Source organism: Musca domestica, unplaced genomic scaffold (genome assembly GCF_030504385.1).
Source record: "Musca domestica strain aabys unplaced genomic scaffold, Musca_domestica.polishedcontigs.V.1.1 3, whole genome shotgun sequence".
NCBI classification, from domain to species: Eukaryota; Metazoa; Arthropoda; class Insecta; order Diptera; family Muscidae; genus Musca; species Musca domestica.
The window spans coordinates 6396215-6408370 of NW_026712299.1; the positions used below are offsets into that span (position 1 = coordinate 6396215).

Consider the following 12156-nt stretch of genomic DNA (forward strand, 5'->3'; position numbering starts at 1 on the left):
CCGACCATAGTAATGGTTTGGGCCGCAAGCGCTTCGCCGAGAATGGGCCAAAATATCGCAGAGCAACATTCGGGCAGCGTGTGACGGTTCCATTGGTCGTTTGAAGGCCTAATTCGTGGCAAAGGTGACCATTTCGAACAAATCTAAACTTATTCTAAAGTTTGATGCTATTTCCGACAGTTCTTGCTTTCATTCAAATAAATTTAAAAAAAAATGTAAAAATTAAGGCGTTTTACTTTGTTGCAGTTTTTTTATCTCACGCTGTAATCATTGTAACGTTTGGCAAAGGTAATTCAGAGCTCTATAAGATATCTGGTATCAAATGTCATTCTTGTGGAGTGCATATTACGAATGTGAGGGACTTAAAGACCAAATCGGATGAATCATACACATGGGAGATGCAACTATATCTGATTATATTTTCACCAAATTTGATGTACTTGCTTCTAGAATGAACTCGGTCGTATGTTTTTTAAAAAATGTTGTCTGTGTAAAAAAATTAGGAATTTTAAGAATGACTCACAAGATTTATGCCAAATAAATTTATCACTTTTTGCTTTTTGTGATAGCAATTAAAATTATTAACCGCAATATTTCAATGAAAACAGTCTTTTCAGACATGAATAAAAGAGTTTAGTAAATACGAAAATAATTTTGAGACTACCACATTTCGTCCCTGAGAATATTTTTGAATTTTCTTATTATGAGTAATGATTTCTACGCGAGTTTTAAAAATTGAAGATGTTTTTTTCCAGATTGCTCTGTTGAAGAATTTAGGACATGCAATGGTGTTTTCAGTTACTTCATTCAAACTCAAATTTTATTCAACGAAATTTTCTCATACGATATATTTAACGTTGGGGTATACCTTTGAGTTAAATAAGGTTCAGAAAAAATCTTTTTTTTGTCCAACATAAAATTAATTTCTAAAACAAACCCAAATAAAACCCAAAAACATGAAAACGTAGGCCGATATTACCCATAACATGTCTACAAACAAAACAGGATTAGAATATCACATAAATCAAATTAGGAGCTAAGTCTTAACCGATTTTCACAAATTTCAGTAAAATATTTCTCGACTGAATTCTATTCTGCTTACTCAGATAGTACGTATTTGATGTAAAAAAAATTAAACCAGAGAAACACTTATATGTAACGTATATTTTAATCTGAACCCATTCATTTAAAAAGTGTTCATCCTAGGTCCAAAGAAAATAACTGTGCGAAATTTCGGAAAATGAATGCGACGTTATACTGCAATTTTCCAAATAAATTGCTTCACAATTAACTTGAAATCGTATAAAGACATATATATGGGATCTATATCTAAATCTGAACCGATCTCGATAAAATGTAGAAAAATATATCTCAACTGTATCTAAAATACTTTCCCAAATATCGTTGTTACAGAGTGCACATTACGGCTGAGAAGGACAAAAATAACAAATCGGATGTACAATATATATGGGAGCTATAGCTATATCTGAACCGATTTTCACAAAAATTTGACATACTTGTTTCTGGGCTCAATTTGATAGTAAGTGCCTAATTCCATCCCATTTGGGCTAATATTACACGTTTGGTGCACAATAAAAGGCAAATCGGAAGATATGTAAGGAACCTATATCCAAATCTGAACCGATCTCGATAAAATATAGAAAAAGTATTTCTGAGCTGTATCTGATATACAGGGTTAGATAAAAAACTGTAACAAAGCCAAACGCCATAATTTTTACATTTTTTTTTTTTAAATTTTATTGAATGAAAGCGAAAAATATAGAAAATAACATAAAATTTTAGAATTAGTTAAGATTTTTTTCGAATTACGACCTTTAAACAGCCAATGAAACCGTCACACGCTGCACGAATGTTACTCTGCGGTATTTTGGCCCATTCCCGCCGAAGCGCTTGCTTGAGGTGATCGACACTTTGGTATTTTTTAGGGCCAACCTTGCTTTCCAAAATACTCCAGATACAACAGTCCAACGAATTTTGGTGGCCATTGTGCGCTGGAAATGAAGCGAGGAACCTCATTTTGTAACCATTCTTGGAACCTCAATTTGTAACCATTCATCCTCTAATTATTATGCAATCATCTCCAATAGGCCTCTATTCTGATCTTAATACCACCTCAGTGCAAAATTTCGTGAGGATCGGGCCAAAATTGCGAGCTGTAGCGAGCAGACGGACAAACATAGCTAGATCGACTCAGTTTGGCGAGATAGGAAGATCCACATGATCAGCATAAAATTCTATGTCGATTTAGCGATGTCCGTCCGTCTGTGGAAATTACTTTAGCTTCCGAAAGAATTGAAGTAGATTGATAAAATTTTACTCAAATATATGTTATGTCTGCTGGATTTTTGGTATTGAAATAAATGGGTCATGTAGGTCCACGTTTTGGTATAGCCCCCATATAACTGTACCTCCCGATATTCGGTATGTCGCTTATTTTAGCGACATTATTCACCGGAACTATTTTAATTTCAGTATTTGAAGTTCGTAATGAATACTACAGCCTATGACAGAAAATTTTATGTGCAGGCTCACGTCTTCGAATAGCCCCAATATAATGGTACCTCGCTACATTCAGAATTTTGATGATTTTAGCTACATTATTCACTAGAATTCTTTTCAATTTCGTATTTGATGTTCGTAATGGACACTAAAGCCTAAGACCAAACGTATCTCCAAATTGTCTATGCAGGTTCACGTCTTCGTATTGCCTCAATATAAAGGTACCTCCCTATAATGAATATTTTGATGATTTTAGCTACATTATTCATCGAATATTTTGAATTTGAATATTGTAATTGTTTATGAACCAAGTTACTTATGGAGCTCCACGTCGTCCTATATACCTTAATTTAATGGCTACATTCGGCATTTTTAAGATATTAACAGAATTTTTAACGAATTTTATTTTTTTTTTTGAAAATTGCCAAAATCATTCCAAATGGTGGAGTGTATTCACAGATCGAATCGGCCGATCTTACAGCCTTTTTACTTGTTCTGAATTGGTATTGGCTAAAAATAACAAGTTTGCACATCACTTGCATTATATGTTTATCATTCTCGATCTTGTGGCTATTACGATATCCTGTCCATTGCACTTTCTACAAAAAAAAAAACTCATAATTTCTATATTTGAATTCTGCATTAATTTCATTCAGTCAAAGCATTCTAATTACTTTGTCTTTAAATTCAGATTTACAAGCTTTTTGTCTAAACAATGACGTGATCTTCTCGACGATTCTGGTGGCTGCGTAACGCCGCCGCACGCCGTTGACACATAAGCGATGCGACGTGTGTTATCATTTTGTGTGTTTTTGTTTTGATTACTTTTGTTGTGGACGTAATGCTGGATTTGAGTACTTGTTGTTGTCATTGTTGTCGCCAGCATCAAGACTCGGTTTGAACTTCAGACACTCCACAACAAACAGCGAGAAAAAAAGCTTTGACTCAACTCATTGAGAGAAGAGTGTGAATTAAATAGCCAGTCTATTTTGATATTGTCTTATGAATGTTTGTTTTTTCTTCGAAATAAAAACAAAAGCCAAAATAACAACAACAACAACAATACAACAATTTAAATGCTCCATTTACCCCGCCAGCTTATGTTTTACATTTCATCTGTGATATTTCGAGTAGTTCTTTAGTGTCATTTTAACATTTGGCCACAACGGTTGTGTTTCGTTCGAAGATTAATATTTTTTGTTTTGGTGTTAATCTGTGCTTAGTGCGTTCCGATCACCATGAAGTTGTTTGTGGTGGCTTTGGTGTTATCTCTCTTTGCCGGCATCCATGGAGCCGCGAATAGTACAGCCAATATGGTCTGCTACTATGATTCGGGCAGTTTTATACGAGAAGGTAATGATTTTTTTTCTGTCTTATCAATAGTGAATAAATAAGGCAATTTTAAAAGAGATTGACTTTTGATTAACCATAAGAGAATAGTTCAATTTTAAGTTAGGGTCCAGATAGGGCCTTCTTAAATTCTCCACAATTATCTGTTGGACAAAACTCATTTCTTTCCATAATTACAGGAATAACTAAGTAGATTATAAAAAGTAAACTTAAAAAGCACACACGTGTATCTGGCTTTTGAAAGTTTACACTGCAAAGAAACCTAAAAAGAGGCAGAAATCTCCCCTCTTCAATTTTCGTTTTTCTATTCTTTGGATTTATTGTATTATAGATATATTGTGTCTTCAGCAATATTACTGATAACAAGTTAAAAAGCAGGAAGTTCCGCCGGGCCGAACTTTGAACGCCCTCCACCATTTGGAACGAATTTGGAAATTTTCAAAAAATAAAATCCGTTAAAAATTATGTTAAAATTTTAAAAATACCGAATATAGCCATTATATTGGGGTCTATACGACATGGACCCCAAAAAAACATAGGCATTGTTTGTCATAAGCCATTACCATATTCAAATTCGAAACTTGAGGGGGGTACCGTTATATCGGAACTGTGCGAAGACCTGGACCAGCATAGAGAATTTTCTGTCACAGGCTATAGCATCTCAAACAATTTCGGTGGGTATTGTACCTAAACTCGTAAAAATACCGAATATAGGGAGATACTGATATATGGGGCCTACACGAAGTCCTGGATCTGCATAGACAATTTTCTTTCACAGACTGTAGTTCCCATTACGAACTCGAAATAAGTTATTTCAAACAATTCTGGTGAATAATGTCGCTAAAATCATCAAAATACCAAATATCGGGAGGTACCGTTATATGGGGGCTATACGAAGACATGGACCTGCACAGACAATTTTTCGTCATAGCCTGAAGTATTCATTACGAACTTCAAATACCAAATTTGGAACAATTCCGGTAAATAATGTCGCTAAAATCTTCAACATACCGAATATCGGGGGTACCGTTATATGGGGGCTATACCAAAACGTGGACCTACATGGTCCATTTTCAATACCAAAAGTCCTGCAGACATAACATACATTTGAGCAAAACTTTGTCAATCTACTTCAGTTCGTTCGGAAGCTAGAGTGATTTCCACAGACGGACAGACGGATAGGCGGACGGACATTGCTAAATCGAAATAGAATTTTATGCTGATCAAAAATATATAGTTGAGGTTATAAAAAGCAGTTAAGTTTGACCCTTCACTATTTGAAATTTGAGTTTGAATTTTTCAAAAAAAAAAAAAAAATCCGAAAATCGAAAAAAATTTACTTAAATGAAAACAGCAGTATATGGACTGTACGGAAAAGCGTATGCCCGCTTTTAAGTAATTTTTTGTCATAGGTTGTAGTACTCATTAAGATCTTCAAATATGAAATTTGAAACAATTCCGATGAATAATTTCGCTAAGATCATAAAAAAAATACCGAATACTGCAAGGTACCTTTATATGGGGCTATACGGAGACTAGGACCTGTATACGAAATTTTTTGTCTTTAGTTTTTTTGGCTGTAGTACCCATTACGAACTTTAGATACCAAAATTAAAAAAGAAAAACTGTAAGCTGAATATCGGGAGGTACCGTTATATGGGGGCTATACCAAAACGTGGATTGACATGGCACATTTTTTACCCTCCACCATACTATGGAGGGTATATTAACTTTGTCATTCCGTTTGTAACTCCTCGAAATACTCATGTCAGACCCAACAAAATATATATATTCCTGATCAGCGTAAAATTCTAAGTCGATTTAGCCATGTCCATCGGTCTGTCCGTCTGTTGTAATCACGCTATCTTTCGAACGAATTTAGATAGAAGGCTCAAATTTTGCACAAGTGTTAATTTTTCCAGTAGGCAGGTTAAGTTCGCAAATGAGCCATGTAGGTCTAAGTTTTCATATAGCCCTCATATAACGGTACCTCCCGATATTCGGTATTTTGATGATTTAAGCGACATTATCCTCAGGAATTCTTTCAAAGTTGGTATTTGAAGTTCGAAATGGATACTACAGCCTAAGAAGAAAATTGTCTATGTCTGTCCGTCTTGGTACAGCCCCCATATAACGGTACTTCCCGATTTTAGGTATTGTGATGGTTTTAGCGTCGTTATTCAGTTCGTAATGGGAACTACAGTCTGTTACAGAAAATTTTCTATGCAGGTCCAGGCCTTCGTATAGGCCCCATATATCAGTACCTCCCTTTATTCGGTATTTTGATGTCAATACCCACCGAAATTGTTTGAGATGTCGTATTTGACGTTCGTAATGGATGCTTTAGCCATGTCGATGCTGGTCCAGGTCTTCGCACAGCTCCGATATAACGGTACCTCCCTATATACGATATTTTGATAATTTTAGCTACATTATTCACCATTTATTTCAAGTTTCGAATTTGAATATGCTAATGGCTTATGACAAACAATGGCTATGTAGGTCCACGTCCTATAGACCCCAATATAACTCCTATATTCTGTATTTTTAAAATTTTAACAGAATTTTTTAAGGATTTTATTTTTGGAAAATTTCCAAATTCGTTCCAAATGGTGGAGGGTGTTCAAATTTCGGCCTGGCCGAACTTACTGCTTTTTAACTTGTTGAACTTAACATGCCTTCTGGCAAAATACATATGTGCTAAACTTTAGCCTTCTATCTCAATTTTTTCGAAAGAAAGCGCGATTACAACAGACAGACGGACGTGGCTAAATCGACTTAGAATTTTACGCTAATTCAAAATATATAAACTTTGTGGGGTCTATTATGAATATTTCGAGGAGTTACAAACGGAATGACAAAGTTAATATACCCTCCATAGAATGGCGGAGGGTATAAAAATAGTCAGATGTACAATTATTGATTTTCAAATAAAGCCAATGTTATAATGACTAACGCCAGATTTCAAATAATATTCTGTATAAAATTTCTCAATTTAAATGAGGGCAGTTTATGATTACATCAAATAAAAAAAAAATAAATAAACATAATTATCGACTATCTAATTATTTTTTTGAATTCCGAAATTTTGCTTGTGTTATTGATTTCCACGAATTACTACTATATTACTCTTGCAAACCCTTCCCCTTCATATAATTATTTTAATTTAAAGAAAATTACAATAAATCAATGTAATTTGTAATTGATGACTTTGAATAATTCCAAATGACTGGCTTACTCTAATTGCATTCTAATGTCATTGTAAAAAAATATTAGGGTATATAGAATCTCTTACTTTCAATATTGAAAACATTGTCTTAAAAAGATATACAATGCACCAATTTCTTAGAATTAAAAAAGTACAATTTCAGAGCCCTTCCACTCCCCCATCCCAATACTCATAACAACAAAATTAGACAATACGCCAAGCAATATTTTATGGTTAAGCCTCAGAAACAAGTTTGAATTGAACGGCTGGCACATGACATGAATCTGTTTGTGGTTGTTGTATTTTTTTTTTAAATATAAACAAATCGACCACAATCGAGACAGCCAAAATGAGTCATATCCAGTATTTGTTTGTTGTGAACAACCGGTGACCGGTTCGGAATACATAAACAAAACGAGCAATAATTTGAAAAAAAAAAAGTAAAAACAAAATAATTAAATGCATGTCGGGTATTCTTATTCTAATGTCAGTTATTGTTCTCTCTGTGCTGCTCGTTTCAACAACAATAAAAGTGGAATGACAATTAATATTTGCCATTGCAAATTCAAAACTGAGTGCCGTTTTGAGTCGTTGATCTGGCAATGAAATTGAGAGTGTAAAAGTTCAAAATTGGCGGAAATGAAATGTATAACAGACGGCTGATCACATCACAAACTAGTTTATGAATTTAAATATTCCAACTGACAGTTATTTATGCACTGTGGCTTTGTTACTGGACTAAGAGCTTCAATAACTTGTCTGTCAACATGATGTCAACGAATGTAAGTTGATTTGTTGTGATCTCTTAGATGAGCTTGAGGTCTTCTCCTAGAAGAGCGGACTTCTTCCCCTAGAAGAACTAGAGGTCTTCTCCTAGAAGAACTAGAGGTCTTCTCCTAGAAGGACTGGAGATCTTCTCATTGAAGGGCTGGAGGTCTTTTCCAATAATGGCTGGTGGTCTTCCCCTAGAAGGGCTGAAGGTTTTCTCCTAGAAGGGCTGGTGGAAGAGCTGGAGGCCTTCTCACAGAAGAGCTGAAGGTCTTCTCACAGAAGAGCTGAAAGTCTTCCCACAGAAGAGCTAAAGGTATTCTAACAGAAGAGCTGAAGGTCTTCTCATTGAAGAACTGAAGGTCTTCTTATACAAGAGCTTGAGGTGAAGAGCCGAAACTCTTCTCATAGAAGAGTCGGAGGTCTTCTCATAGAAGACAGAAGGTTTTCTCGCAAACCGAATGTCTTCTCATAGAAGAGACGGACTTCTCATAGAACAGATTGTAGACTTCTCAGAAAAGAGATTAAGGTCTTCTCACAGAAGAGCGTAGGATCTTCCCCAGAAAAGCTGGAGGTCTTGTCACAGAAGAGTTTGAGGTCTTTTCGCAGAAAAGCTGGAGGTATACACCTAGAAGAGCTGGAAGTTTCTTAAAGGAAAGCCAGGAGTTCTATCTCAGAAGAGGAGGAGGTCTTCTCATAGAGAAAAGAGCTTAATTTCTTCTCAGAGATGAGTTAAAGGTCTTCTCAGAGAAGAGTTTAAGGTCTTCTCAGAGAAGAGTTTAAGGTCTTCTCAGAGAAGAGTTTAAGGTCTTCTCAGAGAAGAGTTTAAGGTCTTCTCAGAGATGAGTTTAAGGTCTTCTCAGAGAAGAGTTTAAGATCTTCTCAGAGAAGAGTTTAAGATCTTCTCAGGAAAGAGCTTAAGGTCTTTTCATAGAAGAGGCCGTCAGGTCTTATCACAGAAGAGGTCTTCTCTTAGAGCTCTAAGATGTATTTTAATAGAATAGCATTTGGACACCTTCTGGTAGAAATCTCTTGAGTCTCTTTTCATAAAAGTGCGCTCTCTGCTATACTCTTATGGAAGAACTTTTGTATTCTTCTCTCTCCCAAGGGAGGTGGAGGTTTTAAACTGAAAGGTATTTGTATGGTAGTTGTGTTAGACTTTTTGTTGAAAGAGACTTTAGAATTATTCTTTTGAAAAATATTTTGGTATTTTTGTAGAGAAGCTATAGTCTTCTTCAGGGAAAGCCGTAAAGTTCTACTCAAAAAGGGGTAGAAGATGTATTTGTTGTATGTTTCTCATAATAAGTTTAATGTTTTCTTTTCACATAGGTTTGGGTAAATTGCTGAATCCTGATCTGGAAATCGCCCTTCAATTCTGTACCCACTTGGTCTATGGCTATTGTGGCATTAAACCCGAAACATATCAGGCTTATAGCTTACACGAAGATTTGGATATTTACAAACATCAGTATTCGGAAATCACAGCTTTGAAGAGGAAATTCCCCCATCTGAAGGTCCTGTTGAGCATTGGTGGTGATAAGGATGTGGATCCGGAGCATCCTGATAAATACATTGAACTGTTGGAGGGTGAACGTGTCCGCCATACTGCCTTCATTAATTCCGCCTATTCTTTGGTTCGTTCCTATGGTTTCGATGGCATCGATTTGGCTTATCAGTTCCCCAAGAATAAGCCCCGCAAGGTGCACTCCGATGTTGGTTTGGTGTGGAAGAAATTCAAGAAACTCTTCACTGGCGATTTCGTTGTCGATCCCAAGGCGGATGAACACAAGGAACAATTTACTGCTTTGGTTAGAGATTTGAAAAATGCCCTGAGGCCCGATGGTTATTTGTTGTCGCTGACAGTGTTGCCCAATGTCAACTCGTCCTGTAAGTCCTCACATAAATATCCTTCATTTCGAGGAATATAATTGCAATTGTTTTATTATTTTCCCTAGGGTACTTTGATGTTCCAGCTGTATCCGGTTTTGCCGATTTTATTAACATTGCTGCCTTCGATTTCCTCACCCCAGAACGGAATCCGGAAGAGGCTGATTACACCGCCCCCTTGTATGAGTTGTACGATCAAAATCGTTTGTCCCACTATAATGCCGATTTCCAAGTTGCCTACTGGCTGCATAATCACTGTCCACCCAAAAAACTTATCCTCGGTATGGCAACATATGGTCGCGCCTGGAAACTCTCATCGGATTCAAGTGAAAGTGGTGGTGCTCCCGTTGTGCCAAAGACTGAAGGTCCTGCTGATGCTGGCTTGCAAAGTCAAACACCTGGTTTGTTGAGCTGGCCTGAAGTTTGTGCAAAGTTGCCAAATCCCTCGAATACCTTCCTCAAGGGTGCCGATGCTCCTCTGACTCGTGTCAATGATCCCACCAAACGTTATGGCACCTATGCTTTCCGTCTAGCCGATGCCGATGGCAACCATGGCATATGGGTGAGCTATGAAGATCCTGAAACTGCTGCCAATAAGGCTAGCTATGTCCATGCCAAGGGTCTGGGTGGTCTGTCAATGTTCGATTTGAGCTACGATGATTTCCGTGGATTGTGTAATGGTGACAAGTATCCCTTGTTGAGAGCGGCTAAATATCGTTTGTAGAGTTGTTTGAGTTTAGTAGTTAGTTTTCTTTTTTCGTCTAAATGTTTTTTATATCGTAGTTGATCGCTTTTTTAATAAAAACACAAAAAAAAACATACATACACTGAAGTTTTATAACATACCAAGAATGAGAGGACCAAGAATGAAAGATTAGGAAAATGTGGATAAGTCATCTCCAAGAGATCAAATCATATAACATATGGAAGTCTCCTTGCAGACGAGTAGAAGGCAATTTTCTAAAAGAGGATCAGCACCTTATCTCATATAACCCCAAAATTTATGAAAAAGGGGGTTTTCTTACAGAAGAGCACGCAATTACCTCAAAGAATAGCAGGATGTCCTCTCACAGAAGTATAAATGGCCCTCTCAGCCACAAAGCAGGATGTACTTTCACACAAGAGCTTGAAGTATTTATTCAGAGAAGAATGGCATTTATGAGTAAGATAAAGTGATCTGCTTACAGAAGGTCAAAAAATCATCTCAGAGAAGAGGGGGACGTCCTCTAAAGAAGTACATGAGGTTCTCAACAAATGAGCAAAATGTATTTTCACAGAACAGCTAGAAGTGTTCCCACAGAGGGGTCGGAGGCCTTCTTGCATATGATCAAGATTTCTTCTAATAGAAAAGTTTGAGTTAAGGTCTTTTCATAGAAGAACTGGATGTCTTCTTACATAAGAGCCAGAGGTTTACTCATAGAAGAATCGAGATATTCTCATAAAATAGATCTTCTATCATAGATCTTCTCTTAGAAGAGCTGGGGACATTCCCGTAGAAAAGCTGGATGTCTTCTCCTAGAAGAGCTGGAGGTCCTCTCCTAGAAGAGCTGGAGGTCTTCCCCTAGAAGAACTGGAGGTCTTCTCCTAGAAGAACTGGTGGTCTTCCCCTAGAAGAACTGGTGGTCTTCCCCTAGAAGAACTGGAGGTCTTCTCCTAGAAGAGCTGGAGGTCTTCTCCTAGATGAGCTGGTGGTCTTCTCCTCTTAGAGCTGGATGTCTTCTCTTAGATGAGCTGGAGGTCTTCTCCTAGAAGAGCTGGAGATCTTCTCATAGAAGAGCTGGAGATCTTCTCATAGAAGACCTGGAGGTCTTCTTATAGAAGAGCTGGAAATCTTCTCATAGAAGAGTTGGAGATCTTCTCATAGAAGACCTAGAGGTCTTCTCATAGGAGACCTAGAGGTCTTCTAATGGAAGACCTAGAGGTCTTCTCATAGAAAACGAGAAGGTGTATTCTCAAAGAAAACTAGAAGAGGTATTCTCATAGAAAACGAGAAGAGGTATTATCATAGAAGACCTAGAGTTCTTCTCATAGAAAACCTAAAGGTCTTCTCATAGAAAACCTAAAGGTCTTCTCATAGAAGAGAAAGATTCCTTTTCAAAAAAGACCAATTTATCTTCTCACAGTAGACCCAGAGGACTTCTCAGAAAGACCAAGATATTGTCTCTTAGAAGTCTTCTCATAGGAGACCTAGTGGTTTTCTCATAGAAGACCTGGCAGTCTTCTCATAGAATATAAAGATTTCTCCTCTTGGAAGATCAAGGAGTCTTCTCTTGGGAGACTAAGAGGTCTTCTCATAGAAGCCAATAAATCTATTCATGGAAGACCGAGAGTTTGCCCCCTTCTATTTGAATTAATTTTCAGTGTAAACGTTTAACATGTAAAAAAGCAACTAAGTTCTGCCAGGCCGAACTTTATATACCCTC

The 12156-nt window shown here is 36.9% G+C and overlaps 1 protein-coding gene across 1 annotated transcript; it reads left to right on the top strand.

The window, feature by feature from the left end:
• The first annotated feature begins 3655 nt into the window (after positions 1–3655).
• LOC101898126 (chitinase-like protein Idgf2) lies at positions 3656–10551 on the top strand. The gene is made up of 3 exons (XM_005179351.4): positions 3656–3873; positions 9176–9733; positions 9802–10551. The coding sequence occupies exons 1-3, from the start codon at positions 3759–3761 to the stop codon at positions 10455–10457; spliced, it is 1329 nt and encodes a 442-aa protein (XP_005179408.1). The 5' UTR covers positions 3656–3758; the 3' UTR covers positions 10458–10551.
• Positions 10552–12156: the final 1605 nt, after the last annotated feature.

Coding starts and splice junctions, on each gene's coding strand:
- LOC101898126 (XM_005179351.4), top strand. CDS start 3,759: ATGAAGTTGTTTGTGGTGGCTTTGGTGTTATCTCTCTTTGCCGGCATC. Junction 3,874..9,175: donor GGGCAGTTTTATACGAGAAG/GTAATGATTTTT, acceptor CTTTTCACATAG/GTTTGGGTAAATTGCTGAAT. Junction 9,734..9,801: donor GCCCAATGTCAACTCGTCCT/GTAAGTCCTCAC, acceptor TATTTTCCCTAG/GGTACTTTGATGTTCCAGCT.